At 32.4% G+C, this 24,822-nt stretch overlaps 2 protein-coding genes across 2 annotated transcripts in view; both read right to left on the bottom strand.

Moving 5' to 3' along the window:
- Ide (Insulin degrading metalloproteinase) overlaps window positions 1-10,729 on the bottom strand; it is a 29,916-nt gene extending 19,187 nt beyond the window's left edge. Inside the window, 11 exon segments of the mRNA XM_024358339.2 lie at window positions 71-173; window positions 2,531-2,634; window positions 2,701-2,838; window positions 3,877-4,077; window positions 4,156-4,358; window positions 4,670-4,792; window positions 7,253-7,422; window positions 9,873-10,080; window positions 10,167-10,354; window positions 10,433-10,575; window positions 10,675-10,729. Coding sequence (XP_024214107.1) covers window positions 71-173; window positions 2,531-2,634; window positions 2,701-2,838; window positions 3,877-4,077; window positions 4,156-4,358; window positions 4,670-4,792; window positions 7,253-7,422; window positions 9,873-10,080; window positions 10,167-10,354; window positions 10,433-10,527 — 1,533 coding nt within the window. The 5' untranslated portion in view covers window positions 10,528-10,575; window positions 10,675-10,729.
- Window positions 10,730-13,668: 2,939 nt separating this feature from the next.
- Window positions 13,669-24,822, bottom strand: part of SAK (Sak kinase) — a 22,263-nt gene continuing 11,109 nt past the window's right edge. The window contains exons 9-15 of the mRNA XM_014420433.3: window positions 21,441-21,613; window positions 20,521-20,696; window positions 20,175-20,427; window positions 17,738-17,868; window positions 15,844-15,990; window positions 15,418-15,537; window positions 13,669-14,111 (exon numbers count right to left, since the gene is read on the bottom strand). Coding sequence (XP_014275919.1) covers window positions 13,899-14,111; window positions 15,418-15,537; window positions 15,844-15,990; window positions 17,738-17,868; window positions 20,175-20,427; window positions 20,521-20,696; window positions 21,441-21,613 — 1,213 coding nt within the window. The 3' untranslated portion in view covers window positions 13,669-13,898. The remainder of the gene's footprint in view (window positions 14,112-15,417; window positions 15,538-15,843; window positions 15,991-17,737; window positions 17,869-20,174; window positions 20,428-20,520; window positions 20,697-21,440; window positions 21,614-24,822) is intronic.

Raw genomic sequence — 24,822 nt, 5'->3', positions numbered from 1 at the left:
ATATTATATAAAATGTTTTAGGATTTAGGAGATATCACAGCTTAAACAATGATAGTTAAATATAACTTACATCAATAGCATCACGGGAAATTGGTTCTAATTTGTATTGAGTCCCATACCACCTTTCCTTTTGGTCAGCCACTGACTCAAATTTCTTTGCCATAACAACTGATCTAAAATACAAAAGAAAAAGAACTACAAAAACGTTTTCACATTATTATTTTTTTTTTATAACTTAAAAAAATAAACCAATTTATTCATATAAACATTGTATATCACCACTTTTGGTGATATATTTGTTAACATCAAATATGTACATATTTTCATTTATCGTTGGGTTCATGGTAAAAGTGATAAAGAGCTATTATTTTCAACGTAACTTAACATCTAGGAGGATTATTAGGTAAGAAAGGAGAAGCCAGGATAAAAAAAAGTGGGTTTGGGTGGTAAGGAAGTTTATCATGGAAGGATTGGTATCTGGTTCTGGCCAAATCAGCAACATATGGAACATTGAGGTCATGGAACAATACTGGATTTGTGACAAAGTAAGGAACATCAAGGATTTTATGAAGGATTTTGGACTGTAAATATTGGATTCAGGAGGAATTTGATGGTTTAGTGGAGCTGTAGATCGGTCTTTTGTAATGGATTGGAAGTTTAGACCATTTGTCTAGTAAATGTTGTAATAGTCAAAATCGACGAGCAGTTTTCTGTATTTTCAGTCTTGCAAGAGGATTCTATATCAGTTGTCCAGATGTAGTCCTTAGTAACGGATCTGTTCAACAGGAATAAGTGGGATATTATTAAAGGATACTGTGGGGCAAGAGGTCATGGCTTTAAGACGAAGGTTAAATGGGATTTGGTGACATCAGCATACGAGGTGAGGATAGTGTTAGGATGGGTTGTCAGCTGTAAAACTGTATAAAGGATACGATCAAGGATACTACCCCTGAGGTACACCAGCAGACTGAGGAAATAGGGATGAATAAGCGCTTTTGTGATTTACTAGAAATAATCAGTCAGAGAGATAAGAACGGATAATGAGAAAATATGTAGAGGGTAGGAATTTACAGATCTTGTATAGCAGTCCTGGGTGCCAGACTTGATCAAAAGCCTGTTATAATCAAGAAAGACTCACGAGCAGTACATTCTGTGCTCCAATGAAGACGAGACATCAAACACAGGATGACATTGCTGGATAGTGGAGTGGGATGTTCGATATCCAAACTGGTGATCTGGGATTATATGGTTGGAATCTAGGATGGGGTACAGACGTTTCTCAAGGATTTTGTCCATGATAGGTAACAGAGAGATAGGACAGTAGGAGGATGGGTATTCTAGCGGCTTTTGAGGTTTAGGAATCACTTTGATTATGGATAATTTCCATGAGTCAGGAAAATATGTGAATCTGAGTACAGCAATGTAGATGTAGGTGAGGAATAGAACAGATTTTCGGGAAGATGTTTTAGAATATAGGATGTAATTAGGTCATAACCAGGAGCTTTGAGGGAAAGTAACTTCTGAATGATGTTGGATATCTCTGAAGGATGAAATGCTTTAGGTGGCAGGGTCATTTGGAGTGGGGTATCCAATTCTTCAATGTATTCGAGGTGGGTCGGATTAAGGATGTCAGGGTGTGGATCAAAGGTTTTAGAAAGGTACTGACTGAATATTTGAGATTTTTCTTCATTTGTTTTGTCCATATTTGAGATTCAGTAAGAAGTGGATGATTAAAATTCTTGAAGTTGAGAAGCTTCTTAGTAGTCGTCCATAAAGATTTATTCAGTAGTTGTGAGGTTTTCAGTTAAGTTAGTTAAATTTTGTATTTTGAATTTTTAAAGTTCTATTTTGAGTTTGTTTGTCAATTTAGTATATGTTTTATCTGATGGGTATCTAGTCCTGTGCCACTTCGCTGTTACTCTGTGTTTTTCCTTTAATAAGATGCAAATGTGCTGTGGCAAGTATGTATGGTATTATTAATTTTACTGATTGTCGTGTTGTTGCATGTGCAAATTCTTATAGATTCTGTAAAGTTTCCTATGGCTTCATCAATGTCATGTTTAGTCTTAAGTGAAATTTTTAAGTCCAGTTTGTTTTCCACATCATGAAATTGGCACCAGTCAAATAGTCCTTTAATCAATGAAGGAGGGAGAGGGTTTAGGATCGAAGTTCGAATGTAAGAAAAGGATAACTGGATTGTGGGCCAAATTTTATTTGGATCAACTCTGCCAGAATACTGAAAACAAAGACCTTCTAGGAGCAGTTAGCAATAAAAAGGAAATGATGGTGGTAGAGGGAGGGTCTGGCTCATATAAAGTGATATATTGAAGACTGCTGACAAAAGATCCAAGAGATTTTTTATCCTTAAGTCAAAAGTGCATTTTAAACAACAGCATATCCTTTGAAAATCCATTTTTTAGTTCCTTACCATTATAACATTTTTTGTTTCTAGTTCATAATGTAACCAACTTATGTTTAATAACTAATATCATTCTTTCCAGACAATTACATGTAAAAGACAATGTCTTACCTTGATTTTTCTGGACAAAGGTGTTCTAAAAGCTCATTAATCATATCAGGTCTCCACTCTGTTATTTTATATCCTCCAGCAAGGACATCTTCCATTTCATAATCCTATTCAGTAAAATAAATTTAGTACATTAAAAACAGTACAGAAAAATAATCAACAACTCCACTTACCAGAAGTTTTAATATCAGACTGTTGACATAGGATCTCGGAGATTGTTTGTCTTTGAATCGAAAATGCATGTTAAATAACTCCGCATATTCTTCAAAAATCCATTTTTGAGGTCCTTTTTGTTTTAACATATTTATGTACTGGAAAAAAAAAATATATATATATATATTTACGATGAACAATTAAACATTTGTTACTTATTTTACTACTACTACGTTCAGGAGGCGGGATATGGACTAGGAGAAGGGAGATGGTCCAAGAGCGAGATATCTGGTCCAGGCTCTACAAATTGTAACCCCACACTGCGCAAGCGGTAATGGGGATAAAATCATTATGATGAAGATACTACTACATAGATCCCATTTAATCTTCAACACATTAATTTTACTGTCCAATAGTTCAACTTAGTATTCCAGATACTTGAAACAATCTTTTAAGCAAATGATTTATCACAAAGATAAAAATAAATAATAACTCTACTTTTCAAAGGAGATAACTGGTCAATAACTGAATTTGTTTTGTACAATAAATTCAGGTGTGACCAAACAAAATATATCAATAATTCACAGTATGACAAACCTATCAAGAAATAAGTGGAGAGTATTTTCATTATAAACTGCATATACATTTACATAGAGCAGTGGTTCCCAATCAGGGGGGTTTTAGAACCCTGTTTCTGCGAAATAATTTATGAATGGGTTCTTTCCATGTCAGCTCAAAACAGTTTTGTATCTTATCATCTCAGATTTTTTAAATTTTGCACAGGTTTTGTAAGGTATTTACTGAGTATTTCTAAGCTTTTGCTGAAAACATGGTATTTGACAGTCTATTTGAATAAAATGATAATGTGGGAGTTCTGCCATTTACCTAATTCAACCAAAAGGGTTCTGCCATTTTCCTACAAGCACCAAAAAAGTTCCACCGTAAAAAATGGTTGAGAACCACTGGCCAGTACTCAGAGTCTATTACTATACAAATACATATAATTCTACAGGACATAATTCAAATTAAAACAAAATAATATAAGATAATATTGGGAATATCTTCAACTTTTGAAAATCAATTGAAGTAATTCCTTGCATATACTACTCAAACCAGAAAAGTTAATTTATGTTCAAAATCAACACGAAGAGGACATAATTTTTCTATTAAGAATGCACAATTCAATATTTTCATACCTGAAATAGGAGATGTATAATGTCATCAACATGATCGATTCCCTCTGGTGTTAAGTCCACATTTATGGTAAAAAAGTCAAAACCCTTGTTGGAACCACGTGGGCCTCCTAACAAACTATTACACCAACTACGAGCTTTTAGAACTGAGAGCAAGCTTCCAGGGCCTTCATGACCAATCAGATGACTTAAATAGTGAGCAGGCTAAAAAAAAAAAATTAAATAAACAACTCAAATTCATAACTAAACGAATAACAACAAAACTAATGCTTAAATACCTACTGCTGCTTTGTAGTACTCTTTATAGTCTGGAATGAGGAAAGTTATGGCTAATGATCGTACATCTTTTATAGGAACCACATAACCTTTCAACATCAGCTCATCTTTTGACAATGGTGGTTCCTTCCACTCAGGTGCTTCAATATTTTTATTGATAACATTTGAAAATAGAGGTACGATTAGTTCTTCCAGTTCATCAAGGTTTTCTTGAAAAAAAAAATATATATATTTTACAATTCAACAATTTTTTTTTTTTGAAACCCAACATTAATAAAAATAAAAATTGACCATTTATATCATTTATCTAAAAGCTGCATAAATCATTACTTTTATAAATATGAAAGATAACGGACTATATTAGGAATATCATGGTCATGGAATATAAATAATTAGTAAATCAGTTAGTCGTTTTCTCATTACAGACTGATACCAATAATCTAAGTAATGCACCATTGGCTAACTTCAGGCAAAATGATGCATTGAAAACATTTTTAAAAATCATAAATATATTAATTACCTTTTCCAAGAACAGCTAATGTCATAATATTTGCTGAATACCATTTCTCATGAAATGCTAGAAGTTCATTTCTTACATTTATCCCCTTTTCCTTAGGAACAGTATCAAGAGTTAATCTATTGCCTAAAACAATAATGATGATGAATCTATTTGACACATATGCAATATTTAACATTATTACTATGGTGTTAACAAAGTCAGAGAATTTTTTCACGTTCACTTCAAAACAGGGATAGTTTACTTATCTCTCATAATCATTTCTAAAAATATAGGCTATCATCTTGTCGTTTAAATCTATCCCTATACCAATTATCATAAATCCCCACACCCCAATTAAATAATCAAGAGACTTAGAGCACAAGAATTTCTTTCAAGGCTCATCACTTTTCCAGACCTTGTAGAAATTAAATCTTCCCTCTCTGCTCTTATTAAGCTCAAAGTAAAAGGGCTCAGTGAAAATATCTCTGTCCAGATGTTTATTTGTTCTTAATATTTCATATTGATGGTTTTAACAATTACATTTTATTGTTTCCTTATAATTTGTAGAAAACAAATTAGCTGTGCAAGGTTCTCACCTGAGACCCAGGAGAAATTCCATTCAATATAACTATAATTAACATCATAAAATAAAGATATAACAGTACAATATATTCTAATATAATGATAATTCACACGTGAATAAACAGAATTTAACCTTAAAATTATTAAAGGTATGAAAATTTAAGAACAAAATCTTTCATAAGGATGTACTGAGAATAATGAAAAGTAAGGAGAACTTCCCATGAGGACAGACAGGACTTTCCCATCTCTGGGCAAGACAAAACTTTGTTTCTAATCTTCGATATCAATATTAATAACAATATTAAATATCGAAAGGAACATGAATTTATCAATTTAAAATATCGAAATACCTTTTTTTTTCCTTTTCATAAAATGTTTTTTTTAATAAATATCGATATATTTATATTTAACAAAATATCAACATATGGTTTCTTATCTAGGATATCGATATTATCAACGATGTTAAATATCGAAATGAATATAAAAACATAAAAATAAAATATCGAGATATCGTTTCTAATCTTCGATATCGTTATCAATGAAAATGTAAAATATCAATAGGAACATGAATTTATCAATTTAAAATATTTTTAAGCTTTTTATAAAATTTTCTTAATCTTTTTAATGAAATATCGATATTTCCCTGTAAAAATATCGAAATAGCGTTTCTAATTTTTAATATCGATAGTAATATTAATGTAAAATATCGAAAGGAACATGAAATTATCAAAATAAAATATTGAATTACATAATTTTAGCTTTTCATAAAATGTTATAGTTTTCTTTCATAAAATATCAATATTTCTATACAATAAAATATCAAAATATCGTTTATAATCTACGATATCGATATTAATAACAATGTAAAATATCGAAAAGAGCATGAAATTATCAAAATACCTTATTTTAGCTTTTCATAAAATGTTTTATTTTTTTTTTACAATAAATATCGATATTTTCATTTAACAAAATATCGAAATATGGTTTCTTCAACAAAGGTCTTTCCACATCAAGAGTGTTAATTTCCCTAATAGCACAGTTTTTCTTATAGTAATCGAACAAAACTGAATTAAAAAGATATTTATTTTAGAATAAACACAACATTGGTACATTAACAGAAGGGTTTAAAGGACAAAATACATAGACTTTTGAGAGACTGGATATTAAGTTCAGCATATGGAGCAGGTAGTCAAGAATTTCCTTAGGATTTTGTAATAAGATTTAGGAACTGAAGGTTGGGTAAGCTTACTATAGAACTGCATTGCATCCTCTGATGTTTTGAAAAAACTTGAAGGTGGAACTACCATCAGGAATTTTGGTTTGATTAAAACTTATGGCAACTTTCACAACTACCTTGTGAAAATGATGTTTGTGGGCATGCATCATCATGTTGATACTTGATTGAACAAATGTCTTTTAGAGATCACTTCTTTCTCATTGCATCCATAAGTTTCTTGAGTATCATTAGAAAGGTGTCACTGTTGATTGTATTTTGATCGGGAAGTTAAACAGAGACACTTATATAACAACACTCAAAAAACTCATAGAGGTGGCGAGAAAGAAGAGTTTTTAGAGATACATATTTTTCATCACAAAATTCATGTTCAGTCTATTTCTAGAAAAACATTTTATTGAAAAACATATATATATTATATTTATTTAAAACTTTCAGTGACAGAGTAATTAAGTGAAATAAATAAAATTAACAATAGTTGTAGAAGCCAAGAAGAAAGACAAGTCCATCTCATGCATAAAAAGGAAATTAATATCTTAGATTGGAAGTACAAAATAAAAGAATTTTATCCACCACAAAACAGTAAATACAAGACCAAACTCTCCTAGCGTGAAAATCTTTTTGCAACAAACCTTTCACTTTCTGCTATATGTTCATTAATAAAGATTTTATTAATGATATTACATATGAGGAATAACATTTAGATCCACACTTACATACATGCATTAATAAAAATTAATAACAAATTTAATGTGATAAAAGTAAACTATAACTTGAAGAAAAATTACCAGTCCCAAATTTTGTATAAGGGTGCCCAGCTTTTGATATTGACCTCTCAAGCTGATTTAAACGCCAAGAATCATTTTGAATATTTTTATCGTGCTCCAGTTCCACAGCATTAATTTCACGATCTGTCGCATTTTCGGTGAAAAGTGGAGTGATGAAAAATTGGGCAAACCTGAAACAAAAGAAAAGAAAGAGCAGTCATATTTATTTTGGTCATAAATAAATAAGAAATTGATTAATCAAACATAATTATAATCTTTCCTTTTTAGATTTATTCATTTAGGATTGGGTTAAAAAGGAATCTGTTCCGTTATGATACTGTTAAAAAAAATTTCTGCTAGAATTGATGTAGGCTGTTCTATTCTAATTATTATTACTATTCTAGAACTATTTTCTGCATTAAGCTATAGGAGGAAACGCTTAAATTAATTTTTAAGGTAATTAATCTAAACAATTAATACATTTTCTATCAGATAAATTACTTTTACGAATGATAAACTCACCATTAGAAAGTACCACAAGAGGTGATACAATTGACGCAGTATTTACAAGAGAAATTGAAAACATTCAATCAAATGTAAACATCTCTCCTTTTTAGCTATCACAAGCCAATCATATCAACCTTTACTAATAATAAGAAAGATAATGTAAACTGTAATCTTACGAATGATGAGTATAATTAAATAAAATATTATTTAAGTAATAATTAAAAAAGAAAATAAAAATGTTACTCTATTTTTATTTGGTAAAATTATATATACCACACACCCAGTCTCTTGGTGTACCACAGGGCTCCGTATTAGGGCCTCATATGTGGAACGTCATGTACACCAGAATTTCAAGTTGACAATGCCGGAGAGAGCTACAGTTGTGGACTTCGCAAAAGATGTTGCAGTTGTGGTGGTGGCTAAATACTTAGAAGAAGTAAACCTCATTACCAACCAGACTGTTGCTGCAATCTGAGGCTGGCTGTTTTCAGTAGGTCTGTCACTAACTGATCACAAAACCAAGGCTTTCCTTGTCACTAGCAGGAAGCTGAGACCATCATTATCACAGAAGGTAGGCACGATATATGTTCTCAGCCATGTTTAAAATACCTAGGAGTCATGATATTTCTATGGTTGTCTTGTTTATATCATGGCAGGTCTATGGTTTAATGTTCACACAGAGTATCTCAGTGTATAATTTACTAAAGTAGCGCCTTTACTGTCAAGCTATGCAGTTAGGTATGCCAAATGTTAGAGATCCCAGAAATAGTAGCAGAAAGCTTCTTGCTACTGTTATTCCCTCAATTCTGTTGTATGGAGCTCCAATTTGGAAAAATCTGATATCAAATCATACAGGAACTAGATGGTTTCATTTAACGCAGTTTTATTGAGGACAGTATGTGCATTTCGACCAGTTTCCTATGAAGCAGCGTGTGTGATAGCCAGAATATATCATGAAGAACTTCTTGTTGAAGATAGTAGTAGATATTACAATGGCATTTTTGCATTTCGAGAAAAGAAGAGTGGGAAATTATTATCACTAAGTGGCAACAGTGTTGAAAGACTGCGGATTCGGGAAGGTGGAATAACAGGTTGATACCAGATGTTGGTGCATGGTATGGTCGCCAACATGGTGGTGTAGAACCCCATGTTCATTAAATTGGAAAACACCACTAAATGCCCTGTAATCGAGAAAAATGCGGAGCATATATTCTTTGCTTGTCTATATGGAGCATATATTCTTGCAATGGGGATAAAAGTAATGAATTGGAGAGATCGAGTGGAGGGAATATCACTCCAAATGACTTGGTAAGTCGTATGCTACGTTCGGACCAACATTGGGCAGTGGTGAAGAAAGTTGCCACAGTTGTCCTTAAGAGGTTGAGGACGGAAGAGAAGGCAAGAAGAAGTGATTAGCATGGAAGGAATCATAATCAATACATGACAGAGTAATGTGTGGAGAGGTATGCATGAAGTAGCACTCTGCCATTTCCTTCCACAAAGACCTATCCATGTCTTTTTAAGATTTCCACCAACCGAACGATTATGAAAGAAATATAAACGTACGATCTGTAAAGAAATATACAGAACGTACTACTACCTTCCATGAACTAAGATTCAGTACACATTATTTGAGGGAAATACAACTAAAATGCTAAAATGTGTTTAGTATGACATTTTCAGTGAAATTTAAACAATTAAATAAAAAATGAAATAGTTAATTAGTCATAAATCCAGGTGAAACTTCATATTGAATTTATTTCTCTGTTTTATTAAAATAAAATAATATGATCACATAAAAGCTTGAAAATACAATTCATAAAGAAATTGCCACAGTACGAAGTTTTGGATACTTTAAGTAATATTCATATTCTTCCTTGTTTTCTTTCAATTAAATTATTAAAAAGCATCTGTGTTTCAAGGTCAAACAAAACTGCAATGACTTCATCTTATAACAGTTTTATTAACCCCCTTCTTCCCCAGTCATACATTTTGTACCTTGTTTTTTCTTAATATCAAAGGTGGCAATACTGGCTAAATTTAAACATTAAAGTCAACAAATGTCATAAATTTACTAGAAATTAAAGGTCATGATAAAGTAATAATGAGATTTTCTTCTTTCAAAGATGCTAACCTATCTAATGCCCCCTCCAAATTCTCAGGTTTAACATCAAAATAAAAGCATGTGTGTTCAGAAGATGTATGAGCATTACTTCCTCCTCCATGTTCAGATAAATATTTTGAATATTCATTTTCTAATGGATACTTTTTGGTTCCCAGAAATAGCATATGTTCACATAAATGTGCTAACCCTGGTAAATAATCAGGGTCACTCATGAAACCTAAAAATAATAAAAATTTCAATTTATCAACCAATAAATAAATTAAATTTCGATAAGTTTCAAATTCATTGTTAAAAAGCTTATACCTATATTAACACATAGTGCAGCAGCAGATTTATCAGTAGATGGGTCACTAACTAAAACCACTCTCATACCATTGCTTAATTCTAGGCCTCGGTAGTCTCTCTTGTCTTCACTAGACTTGACAATATTGTCATAACGTTTCTTAACTTTTCCCATGTTGGAACAATAACTTCTTCTAGGCAACAGCGATCTAGAGATAAAAAAGAAATCTCAAAAAAATTAAAAAGTTCCAGAAACTATAAAGTTTAACCCTTTTCAAACAACATACCTACAGTATGGTGAAACTATACATGAAGGTGATGAATTAACATGACAGAACTGTTTTGCCACAGATCTCAATATTAACATGGCATAAACTTTCATCACCCATAGAGAAAAACATTATTATGTAGAAAGATAAAATTATATAATCTTAAAAAAATAAATAAAAGACTGAAAACAAGTAGGATTATAATTACCTATTATATTAAATTATAGATAAAACTCATAAAATTATCACAAGCTCCTTACTTGAAAGCTAAAATCAAAAACACTAGATTGGATCATTGTGATAACATAACTCAACAAAATATCCACTACGGATAACCTGAAGAAGTATAAACTCCCATGGCTCCACTCTTGGTGCTCTTGGATTATATTCACTATTATAGTTTTAAGTCTGTAAATCTAAAATAGATAAAATAAATATCATTCAAATTTTGAAGTAACTTTATTCGAAAATATAAAAATTAGGGAAAACGCTTGTTTCACTCCAACAACTTGATAGAAAGGCAGTGGTAAATGAAGGCCAAAGGTTCATGAAGTCTGTTCCAATAACTTCTTCAGACTGTCAGGAACTTCCTGACAGGAACTAAGAGTGGCGGATTCATATCCTGGAGAGATTTCATATCCCATTCATTTAATTTCATATTCATATCCTGCAAAGATTTCATAAAATATAGCTAAGTACCCTAATATAATTTTTGCTGTATGAAATATACCAATTTCACCGACACGGGGAAAAAAAAAAGAAATAAATTTGTACAGGTTTTGGGAGGCTTAACCTTCTACTGCGCATGCTCCGTACACTTCCGGACAGTCAGGGCCGTCCGTAGCTCAGGTGGTTGAGAAGCAGGACTTTGCAATCTGAAAACTGCTGCGGCGCCGGATCGAATCTGGCCTGGGACTAAACTTTTTTTCATTTTTGTGGCGGTCCCACGAAGTGAAAACTTTGATCCTCCACCATGGTTAGAATAGATAAATTGGTCACCTCTAGATAACCCCCCCCCCCTCCGTAAGTCAGAAATGACCAGGAAGGGGTCATAAAAAAAAAGTTCCAGACAGAAGCCATTATTGAAACAGACCTATAAAATTTGTTCCAAGAACCTTTTCGGCTAACATAAGTTTTTTAGTAATTGATCATGTGACTAATAGTATTTATTATGTTAAAAAACAAAACAAATCTACTTTTTTTTTTTTTACCGCAGGTGTCCAAATGACACCTTAGGGTCACAGTTGTGTCTATACGCCAACTCAGACGTACTTATCTCTCAAAGCTGTCTTAGTAGCTCGCAGTCTGGCCATCCACGTCATCTTATTCACTTTTCACGAGGGTGAATAGACTACAGCCAACATTGGCACATCTTCCATGGTGGCAAGGTGGGTGGAAGTACCCATTTTTGAATCTACCTCCACGAGGGCAAGAAAAACTACCCACAGCGGAGGCCCCATCAATCACCCACGATGAAATAAAGACAATTTTATTTTTATTTTGCTCAACTTTAATTTTAATTTTTGTAATAGTCCCTAGCTAATTATTGCATTATTCCCACATAGTTTCTTCGTACATGCGTTCTTAGATCTGAATTTTTAGTTTCATCATATTCTCGTAAATTCAACCAATACTTGTTGGAAGGAACTAATTTAAATAGGAAATAAAACACCGCACATTACCTCAAAGAGGTACTCAATCAATTACTGTCCTCCCTCCTCCTGTTTGCTATGTAATTCTTATAGAGGCTCTACAGTTGAAAAATCAACTCATATATTTCCTTCAGTTAGTTGGGAGGACATTGCTCATCAGCAATTGTAAGGCCTCTAACTCAGTCATTATAACCAGGAGAACCTAGGAAATTGATAATTTTTCTTAAGTGGTTATGTGAAGGTTGCATGTTCATTGGAATAAAGTTCCTCATAATATACATGTATACTCCTTTCAAACCTTATTTATTTTCTGTCATCTCAGATGCCCCACAAGATTACTTTGTACATCCGCCATAGATCTTGTAAAATTAGTCTACCTTCTTACCTTTACTATTGTCATTCCAACTACATAAATACTTGTCAGTTGTCTACATTCCCTCTTCATACCTTGTCTTACCCCTGCGCTTTTCCATGATTTGTGGGGTTTTCTCTGGTTGGACGGCATTCTCTGTGGTGTCAAATACCTAATTTCACTGATACTGGATAATGCAAAAATGACACCACATCGACCCCTTCCATTCTCCCATCCAACATCCTCAGGATTTCTAGTAAAATGGTTTGAAGAAATTGAGCAAATTTCAGGTGGGGGAATGGTGTACTCTTTTATTATGCCGCTTATTCAAACCCTGCCACAAAGCCATCACCCAGCTCAAACTGAGGGAGGAAGTTCATTTTTTTTTTTTTTTTGAGACATTGAAGGCATTCTTAGCTCTTGACCTCTTGCTACCTTTATCAATAATCTCGACAGCATTGACTGTTTGACTCCAGGGCACTTCTTAATTAGAAGACCATTTCTTGCAACACCAGAAGATATAGTTATAGTCTTGCTAGACCACAAGTATATTATTACTATTAGGAGCTGCTGTTATTCCCAAGAGCTGTGAGAACCTTTATAGCCTAGAAATGTGGGAGCCATTACAGCTAACTTTAAACTTAAAAAACTCTTGATGGCCTCTTCCCCCCAGACACATCACTAATCAAGATTTACTTCGCTTTTCATTCTAGGATGAATTAACTTCTCCAAAAGAGACATTGACTGGGCTATTTGTAGTGACCTAGTGAGATATTTGATGTTAATTTTCTGGCTCTCTATAATTTGAACAGATAATTCTACCTCTATGTTGGTATTTAAACCTTTGTTATCCTAATTAATTATTATACCTTCATACAACCATCATCCATAGCTTTTGAACATTTTTTATGTCAGTAAGAGGGAACGAGAATGGATAATATAATAATAAATAGTTTACTCAAATCTTTTAATTAGTTTATATTTCTTGAGATATAAAATAATAATAATTTAACACTAAAGTAAAATTAACGTAAAAGATTCAAAAATTCATAAAAGATCTTAAAGGAACAGGTGGATATGCTTAAATGTTAATATTATTAAATGAGGCAAAGAATTAAAATTCAATAAATAATCCATTTATTTCTTTATTTACAAAAACAAAAATAAATTTACAAAATAACTACATAGAGACATTATTCTTTCACAAAGAATTCATTCAATCTCTGTAAAAAGATTTCAACAATGAAACCTACAGGATAATTAATTTTATTCTTTAATTTCACAGATTTAATATTGCACTAGTGCAAATGAATACAATATTACTTTTTCTTTAGATTAAAACTAATAATATATGATAAAGATACAACTCTAAAATCGGAAATATAAACAAATTAACTTAAAATGTAAACATATTTACACATGGAAGAATAGTATTATTTATTAAAAATAATGACAGCTATAATCATCTAACCAAGTCATGTCACCGAAGGTGAACCTGTTGTGAAGGTATGAGAGCTCGTAATACAGTTGGCACTTGGGCTAATTTTGGCCTCAACCAAGTTGGTACTTTTTCACCTTGTTTTACCTTCAACTCTTTTCCATCATGTTTGTATACCACACCTCTTGTCTGATCTCCATTCACTATCAACTCACAACCATCAGGGTATGTAATTCTCACTTCACCAGAACTCATCTGAAATTAATTTAAGTTTAAATGATAATGACTGAAAATAAAGTTTCAGTATGCAATAACTTTTTTTCATATATAATTAAATACTACATACATACAGGCAATAACATATGAATATGAAAAAATCATAGCCTTCTGAACATCAACTTTATTGCTGAAAACTAAAGATAAATCAGGATTCATTTCCAGTGAAAAGACACAAAAAACTATTAACATCGCCCCCTTCCAACCTCCCATCCAACATCCTCAGGATGTCTAGTAAAATGGCTTGAAGAAATTTCCTGACTTTTTTTTTTCAAATTTTCTAGGTTTCTTTCCAAATTTTCTCTGACCAAGCAAAATTTGCTCAAACAGATATTTTTTAGCTTATCAAATATACATCATATTCTAATGATTGTACATTATTTACTACCATAATTTTTTAAAAAGTTAGAAAAATTTCTCACATGTTGAACCAGTTAAACTGAGAATTGAGAGGTGGAGATTAACAAAGTTATTTATTGGATACTGATTTATAAAAAAAACTTCATTAACATATTTTATAAATATCCAAAATTTTTATGTCCAAAATTGTTGTAGCTGATCAGTCATCATACTGATCCTATGGTATCAGTATTGGTAAGGTTCTCAAAATCATGGGTCGAGAAACATTCAATAAGAGATCATTAAAAAAGATATCCAGTATATATACAAAGAGTGACCCCTAGGTGTCTAGCTATATTTAAGGAGGATGAAGTTGACTTCCAAAGAAACAAAAAAAAGCTTATAGTTAATGGTCCAATTCTCTACAGGAAATGAGAAAATTAATATTTTGTGTTGTTGCTTTTTTTAACATCTGTTTAATAGCAATAATTAAAAAACGATTTGGTAATTTTAAGTTACAGCATAGTAAACTAGACAATTTTTTCTTTAGAAACAAAAAGAATTGCATTTTTTAAAACATTAGAAGTTGATTTTACCAGCGACTAATAAAACATGTATTTCCATAGAAAATTTAATTTTAAAACAATTTTATATTGGTGATTCTTTTCAATCTGAAAAGAACGACTAACTATTGCTAATGGTTACTGAAAGTTTAAAGTGATAAATATGAAAAATTATTTACTTCTTCTTGAGAGTAAACAAAAAATAAAATAAAAATCTGAAGACCACCCCAGGTTGTAGTGCTAGAGTAAGTAACTCTAGATTATTAGTAAAATGACAAAATTTGATAACACAATTAGAGCAATATAAAATATTTAATGTCATGTCCAATTTTAAGCGATGATTACAACTAAGTTCCTATAATTAATAAATAAATTAAAAGTACCTGAGTAGCCACACCAATATTGGGAACTGCTACAGTCATAACTGCTTTTTGTTGATTTTGATTTCCACTCAAGGATTTGCTTCGATTGAATGATTTTCCACTTGATTCAAAACTCTGAAACTAAACAAAACAACAAATATATAATAATGTCATTTAAGTTAAAGAGTCTACAAAAAACTTTTTATTTTCATTACAAATTGAATATAATTCATTCACATGTATTTAAATTTTAAACAAAAACAAAGTTTGCATTGAACTGAACTTAAATAAAAATTAAAGAAACTATTTCACAAAATGAAAAATAAAAGAATTTTTCAATAAGTGCCACTTTTTTTATTGGGCTGTTGATTTCAGAATTAAAAGTTATATATCAAAATAATATTACATAAAGTTAACAATATAAACATTAGGTTTCTGATTTCTTACAGTAAATTGCATCTGTTGGTTATTCTCCTTTGATTGGTTTAATGCTTGAGAAGGTCTCCTGCCAATGATAATAGGGAAAACTGGCCCATCAGAACAAGTTGCTGTCAATTCAAGAGCACTTTCAATAGCTTTACAATGATCAATATGCTAGAAAATAATCAACAAGAGTTTTATTGGATAAGTACAATTAACTTAATCACAATATTCAAACGAAGAATATTTAGAGAAAGGCAAAATTTTGTCTGAAGATGGTATTTATAGATAAACAAAATATTCAGGATAAAGTAACTTAATTTGACATAATCTCTAAATATTTTTAAAACATGAAATAAAATGTTAAACCAATTAGCTTTAATACATCAAAACAATAAAACTTCTAACTAAAATTTAATAAGCTATAAGTTAAGAATCCAATTTTGATAAAAAAAAAAAAAAATCCCTGTTGAATGTTAGATAACATAAAACTTTTATATTATACTGGAAGATTGTTGATTGACCCTGTGTATAGATGAATGGAATATAGCCCGGGTGCGGTAAAAAAAACTCAAATAGTAAATGGGTATACCAATAATGGTAAAAAATAGTATACCCATTTACTATTTGAGTTTTTTGACCGGACCCGGACCATATTCCATTCATTTATACTATACATTTTAATTGAATAAAAACTTTAAAAAAAAAGTTAATATTATCATATATCTTAATAATATAGGATACCATAGACTGAACAAAGTAAATGTAAATATTCACTTAGGGGAAAAAAATGGGGGGGGGGGAGGGAGTTTCCTTGATTTTGCTGTCCTTCCCTTATCTTGGAAAATGTGTCAATCCAATTGTAGGTGACCATCATGCTATCTAAATCTAAATCACATTGAACACAAAAGTGAAAAGTAATAAAGATAAGCTTTTAAAATAACAATTTCTAAGTCTGACCTTAATTTGTTCATTAGTTAATGTTTGATAAGCCAATCCTTTAACTGTTAATGCCAATCACTTTTAGTGATGAATTTTTAACTCATCAAATGAGTAAAATTCAGCAAATTATATGAATTGCCTATATAAAATGATGAGTTACTTCAAATATTAATCTATGAACAGAAAAAATAATTCTATTAGGGTTGCTAGCTATAGATGGAAGTAGTGATGCCATGGTATAGCTGTATTGAGTATTTTACATAGTTAAAACTGATTAGCTTATAAAAACTAATTAATGAAGAAATTGAAATCAAACTTTTGAAATTGTAGTTCTAAAAGCAAATCTAGTATCCAAAAGTTGTTTTACTAAAATCTATGGCATATGCATACACCCAATTATGATAATCAAAAAAGATAAAGTTTTAGAAATTTTATTTTATTTACACATTTTAGTGCCACCTAAGTCTAAAAATGGTCTGGCATCGTGATGAACTCCTATTTTTAAGGATATCCTCATTTTTCTTAACTTTTTTGATACTTAATTTTATTAACAATGACCCTAGAAACTACCGCTGAATTTAGTTCAATGGTTTTGAAAAATCAAAAAAAACATACAGAGAATTTGTAATAGGATTTAGTATTTTTGTTTATTTAAATACATTTCTTTAAATGCACACTTTAAATAGAAAAATCAGAATAATATGAATGTTAACTGAATTTAACAGAAGTTGGGAAAACATCAATAAGGAATGGACCAAGGATTTTCTATTTAATTAGGTAATTTTAATTATATTTCTTTCTTCTTTCATATGATGTATAATTTTTACAGTAAAAGGCTATGAAAATATTTACTCATAGTTGATTGGAAAAACTGTTCCTACTTATTATTGATAAATAATATATTAGTTAAAAAGTTATAATAAAAATAAAAATTTTAAATTATAAGAAAAACAATATGAACAATGAAACAGTAACATACCTTTTCAAAATGGCTCCAAATATCACGTATATGATTAGACAACGATTTTTCTTGATCCTTATTTAACACAGTTGTATTACCATCAGTTTCAAGCAATGTACTAGTACTACCACTTTTTGTAATCTTTTCTCCTGTAAAAATGATTGCAGAACAAAATGGTCAAAGATATAAGCTAAAATCATATTTTGATAACTGGATATTAGCAAGAATAAAAATCACTAGAGAAGAATAAATTGAATATTTATCTGAATCTTATCAATATGAACCATTGTACAATTATAAAAATGATGTTTATGATACAACTTTATAAGTTGTATTTGAATATCAGTATTTATAATTTTATTCATTTATTTCAAATACATTACTTTTAAAAAAAAATTTGATTCCTTAATTTACAACTGTCCTCATTTGAGAACAGTAATTTAAGCATCTGTATGCCAGACAATTTTTAATAGTTTTCTTCAGTGTTATATTTTTCTCTTATTAAAAGGTACAATGCAATAATAAATAGAGGCAAAATGCCATTAGTTTGTGTTTTTATATATTTTAAAGAATTTTGAAAAGGATAAAAAATCTAGTACAACTTTTCAAGTTTATTTAAAATTTTCACTTAACTAATATTACTGATCATTTGAAATAAAAATATTTTAATACCCAATAGGTGTAAAATAACATCAGAAATACACAGAAAATATGAAACAATTAAATATTATACATAAAAATAAAATAAAAATTGTAGCAGCATATGGTTTGAAAATATATGAAGAATTATGTATAGATGAACTGTCGATAATGAAATAACAAGAAATTAATGAATGAATGAGATATAAAACACAAAACATGATCCTCAGCATTAAATTTAAATAGGATAGATACCATGAGTTTTGATAGTATATCTTCACATATTTCAATATGAAAAATGAAAAAATATCAATGAATTATCATCCACAAAAAATGGAGAATGTGACTTTTGCAATTTCGTAAGATTTAGGTATATTATCATTTTATGCATATTATGTAATTTTTCAATTCACCTACTGCTACAAATTTTCATAGTCAACATGCATAGTCCTGACTATTGATTGGAATGATTGCTGTGGATTTTCACCATATGTAAAAAACAAAGATTATAGAATTAGTAACAAGACATCAGTTTTATAACAACTTGTAATTAAATCTACAAATCAATTTATAATAAGAACAAGCAATTCAATTTTTAAAATTAATATGTGATTATATTCAATAGAATAAAAAAAAATACAATTTAAGAAAATAATCAATTACTTGTTTTGGTTTTTTGGATAGATAACACTTTTTCTTTTAACTGTGATGGAATTTTCCACAAAACAACAGATCAATGTCCTTCTTTAAGTAATCTGACTTTTTCATTGCTCTGCAGTAGATTCGTTTTCTTCCTCAGATTAATTATCAAGTATTCCAGTGATTCTTGCTTTGTTAATAATTAATACTACTACTCCGTGGGGTTCATTGTCCTCCTCGATGAGTCTTCATCAGATAAAACCTGAATCTTTCACCAGATGCAGGTGCCCATCAGGTTCTGCATGCCTGTGCCTACTTCATCCTCTTATCTCAATCTTGTTCAACATCTTTCTCTGGTCCCATATATTCTCCTGTCCAGAAACTTCTTCAGGATTTCCTCTTCTGGCATTTGTGAGATGTGGCCAGTAATAATACTCTGCCTATATTTACACGCCTCATCAGAACCGCCTCCCTGTTAAGTACATAAATATCAGCATTTATTCTTTTTAAATTGCCATCAGGCCCAAATATGCAGCACTGGATTTTCATCTCAAAAATAAGAAGAGCCTTTTCTTTTGGTCTTGTAGCAGTCCTGTACAACACAGTTAGTAATTAGCTCATCAGTAAAGTGTAAAATGCCAAAATCCATTCAATAATGTTTTTGTCAATATTTTCTCCTTCAGGAAAAGTTTTCAAGAATATATACATATATGTATTCAAATCGGCCCAGAATTATAGCCAAAGACAAGGGATATTAGACTTTCTACCACTGGTTATTACAAAATTCTAGGCATGTTTCCACGGATACCCATTCACTTTTTTTTTTTTTTCTTTAAGTTTATTTAATAACTCAAAAATAATACATCTTCCAGAACATTCCAGTTACTTATTTAAAAGATAATTAAATTGTCTACAAAACTAAACTAAACAAAAAATAACAAACATCTTAATCAGTCAAATATTAGTTTAGATGAAATTTATATGTTCACAATTTACTTTTTGTAAATTACTAGTTTCTTCTTTTGCTTAGCCCTGATGAAGGCCTATAACATACACCAAAATTTCAGTAAATATTAAAAAGCATATACTTAATGTGTTTTCTATAATTGACCCCCCCCCCTCCAACCAACCTATTCCTGCCAAAATATTAATGATATATTTTTCAAAAGTTGATTACCTGTATAGAACACTGCTTCTATATCAGGATTGGGAGAATTTTCCATAAGTAAAAATTTCGCTTCAGATGTATAAAGAATAATTTTTGGAGTCTTTGCTCGAACGAGAGATATAAATCTAGATGCATAAATATATTTCTTCCAGTGTTCAGGCGGTAATGTTTCCAAGCTGTAAATAGAATCAGCTCCATCAGGTGGGACAGGAGGTGGTTCATCCGTAACTAGACATTTACGACCCACCTTGTAAATTACAATCTGTAACAATATATTTTATTAAAAACACATAAAATAGACTTGATATAAGTTAATGCTTTACTTAGATTGAAATTTTTTTCCTGTTAAACTTACCCTCAACCCATCACTCGAAATTCTGCACACATCAGTAACTCTCTCTTCTGAACCTCTTTTTTTATATAGCTCCACAGTAACTTCACCATTATGTAAAATACTTAGAACTGCATTTTTGGTTTTATGTCTTGTCGGCTGAAGTCTGTAAGAGCACAAAGGATCTACCTCCAACTTTTCTAAAATCAATAAATAAACAATCTGGATTTAAGGAAATTACTGTCAAAATATATTTTTATTCTGGAATAAAAATAATAAAAGATATTCAGTGAAAATAAAAACAATTAATGAAATAATTTCGATTCCAATACCACCAATAATTCTCTACATACATCTGTCCAGTGAGGCCCCTTCAAACCCAAATCTACTAAACCAGTTTTAACGCAAACCTCCCATCTGCATTTTGGTCTATCCCTCAGATGTTTACCCATCAGTTCAGTGTTTATTAACACTTTAGGGATCCGTTCATAAAATTTGACAAAGCATAGGTTAAATGGAACCAAATAGAGCTACCAAATAATCAAAAAATATAATTAGAAATCTGAAAATTCCTTGGGAAGAGTTGTGACTTTTTCTAATTGGTCAACCAAAAACTTCTAAGAATCAAAAAGTTAGAGAAAAATATAATAGATAAAATTGTTTTTTCATCAGCCTTTGCAGGGAAGTCTTCTGACAAGTCATTCAGTAGGTGATCTTTTACTTGGACCAACCAGTCTCCATTGTAAAGTTAAGAATTCTACTTTTAAAAAACAACTGAACATGTCCACTCGTGATTTGAAAGAATGGTCATGGAAATTTGAAATAATGACCATTAAAACAAATATACAAAGTACACTTACTTTTAATTACATCACCTAAAATGTATAATCAATGGAAGTTGTTCATAAATTCTAACAAATATTATTTAATAATAATGCACAAACCTTCACTCTTTTCTGGAAAAACAGTTATTGAATGTTTGCTCTTCTTGTCAAAACATTTGGACCTAGGATTACCAAAAAAATCTAGTTTCTTTGAGCTAGCAGAATCTGAGTGATGAAGAGATAGCTTAGTTTCTCCATAATCCAAAGTTTTTTTTTTATATCTGTCTTCAGACCTTAAAAAAATAATAAAAAATATATTTATGACACAATAACAGTAAACTAATAATACTCAACTAGTCCTAAGCTATTGACCCTAGGACTTAACCACAGTGGAGGGTACGTCAAGATTCATGTTTTTGTATGGACCACCACAAAATAAATATTAACTGACCCAGATGGGATTTGAAAATAAATAAATATATATAAGTTATGGTCTGAGTCAGCTGTTATTTCGATGTCAGCTGACTGAGGGGATCAGCTGATCAAATGTATATAAGAGATGTACCAAACACAATAAAGCTAGTATTTTACAGCAGATCAAGTGTGTTAGATCTTATTCCTTCTTCTCTTTTTTGACATTTTGCTTTCACCAATACTTAACTGGTGCCGAAACCTGGGACTTTAAATACCGGAGTAATATTTGCTTTAAAGGAGAATTTTTTTTATCGTAGTTTTCTCAGCTTTAAATTTTTTTTCTTTTCTCTCATTTTTTAAAAATAATGGCTGCCAATAGTATCGTCGGACAAGCAGTCATGAACCTGGAATCAAAATGGGGTTCAGAACCCACCACCCATGGAGGTGACTCCTCCACCCCCGGAGCTTGCCCCATTACCGGAAATTTCTCTAGCAGAAGCCCACACCATAACACTTGAGTGGGTAAAAGTATGCACAGCAACTGCCCAAGACTTGAAGGCCGTTTCTGACCTCGAACGATTTACCGGGGAAACAGGAGAATTGAGCCACTTCATAAAAGGGGGTGACTGACTAATAAGCCGAATTGAAGCAAAATCTATCAAAAGTCTACTCAATAGTGAAGATGCGGAGGCTTTAAAAGCAGCGGTCGTCTGCAGAGTCAAGAGGAGCATCTTTGATCGAATTCAGTCTGACGAAGAGACCCCTTGGAGAGTTATCAAGGAAAGATTAAAGAAGGCGTTTGGAGGAGGATTGTGGGCCCCAGAGGAAGACATATTTATGATGATTCGAGAGACAAAGAAACCAAAACAATCTAGTGGGCAATATGCCGCGGAACTCCTGGCTCGCTTTAACAGAATTCAAGATAAACTGAGCGAAATGATGGAAACAATTCAGGTACAGGGCAGGATGCAATTCTTATCCCTGCTACTAAAGATACAGTTGGCAAAGGAGGTAGGGAAGAAGGAAGGATTTCCGAGAAAGCGCTCATTTGTGAAAATTTCTCAAGATCTCATAGAAGCATAGAGCATAGAGTTGGAGGCCGAATGGAAGTAGAAGAGCCAGGGTGGACCCAGATAGAATATCAACGGCCCAGAAACTTGCCCAACCCTTGGAGGAGGAGAGAACATGGAGAGGGTAGAAGAGAGAGAACTAGCAACCAAGACAATAGAAGAAGCCTAGCTAAACCCAGAAACAATAGTCGGCGGGAGGAACGCAAGTGTCACGGTTGTGGAAAAATTGGATATTTAATGGTGTATTGTCCGCGCACGAAGTGTTTCAAATGCGGGAATGAGGGACACATAGCCAAACTGTGCCCATATATGTACCAAAGAAGAGAAGTGGGCCGGGGCAAACCAATGGATACGGAGAAACAACCGGAGTCGATCATATCGAGTATAGTCGATCATCAGGTGAATCCACGGAAGCATCCGGAACGTCGGAGACCGAAGAAGAAGCTGAATGAGCCATGGAATCGAGTAAGTCAAGGGGAAAGAGTGGTAACAGGAGGATGGAAACAAGGGAACAGAGGTGGATGGAGGCGAGGAACGCTGTTTGGACTCAAAAATGGTCCCATAACTTTTCAGCGCCTAATGGACGAATTTTTAAGAGGAATTGACGAATCTGTTTGTCAGATCTATATGGATGATCTGCTAGTGTTCAGTAAAAATGAAGACGAACATGTGCAACATCTACACAGCGTATTCCAGAGAATCAGGCAATTTAGGCTCAAATTATCGGGAGATAAATCATCGTTGTGGCAGGAGCAAATAAATTTTTTGGGCCACACAATTTCCAAGGAAGGAGATAAACCTGACGCAGATAAAGTCGCAGTTATATGGAAGATGATATTGTGAGTTATGTGAAGGGAGTTCGGAGGTTGCTGGGAACATTAAATTATTACCGGGGATTTGTTCCAGAAATGGCTGAGTACCTCGTCCCACTCAAAACCTTCTGAAGAAAGGCAGGAAGGTGATTATCACTCCGCTGGTAGAAGACAATATAAGGCGGTGCATGGAAAAGCTGCAGCAAAAGCCGGTGCTTGCTTTCCCTGACTTCACTCAGCAATTCACTATCACTACAGATGCAGTGAGTATGCATTGGGAGCGGTGTTGTCTCAGGATGGTAAAGGGGGAGATTGCCCAGTGGCATATGCCTAACAGACGGAGATCAGATACAGCACACTGGAACGAGAGCTCTTGGGAATAGTGTGGGCTGTTTACCACTTTAGGCCCTATGTATTTGGCAGAAGGTTTAGGATACACACTGACCATAGGCCTCTTCAATGGGTGGGGAAGTTGAAGGAATCTTCGGCTAGGATTACACGTTGGAAGGAGCTCCTGGCACAATATAACTTAGAAATAATATATAAACCTGGAAAAGAAAATGTCGTAGCCGATTGGTTGTCTCGAGCAATTACTGTAAATGCAGTGAAAGAGGAGACCGAAGAATCGTCTAGACAATTCCTGCGGGAGTGGGCACCGGGAGAGGAAGAAGAACAGAATGTGGTGAAGGAAGAGGATAGGGAGGAATCTTCGTCTAACAAGAGCTCGGATGAAGGAAGACCAGTAGATATGGAGGAACTGGAAGACATAATAAACGACAAGAGGCAGCGGATTGTATGGAAGACGAGGACCACTGGACTGCTCAAAGTTGAGAGCAGCAATTATGGCAGGAGCAATATCACGACAATTTGGTCACAGCCAGGCATGAAGAATGACCAGATCTGTAGAACCTTGAATAATACCTCTAAGCCTGGAAAAAAGTATCACCTGTAGATGGGAAATGAAACCGTTCGGGAGAAGATTAAGCGGCTATGGTGTGATGAGCGCATAGGAATGGACAGGACATTCGCCCGATGCAAGCTGATGGTGGAAACTGTTCGGAAAGACGAACACCAGAGAGAAGTAACTGTCGCATATCATAAGGGCAAAACCAATCATTGTGGAATCTTGGAGACCCTGCAAGCGTTAAAGAGAAGATACTTTTGGTGGGGGATGAAGAAGACTATCACAGAAGTTGTAGGAAACTG

Source organism: Halyomorpha halys, unplaced genomic scaffold (assembly GCF_000696795.3).
Source record: "Halyomorpha halys isolate HHAL.00 unplaced genomic scaffold, Hhal_1.1 Scaffold269.1, whole genome shotgun sequence".
Taxonomy (NCBI): domain Eukaryota; kingdom Metazoa; phylum Arthropoda; class Insecta; order Hemiptera; family Pentatomidae; genus Halyomorpha; species Halyomorpha halys.
Note: the sequence above shows the minus strand (reverse complement) of the source record. Positions and strands in the feature narration are given on the sequence as shown.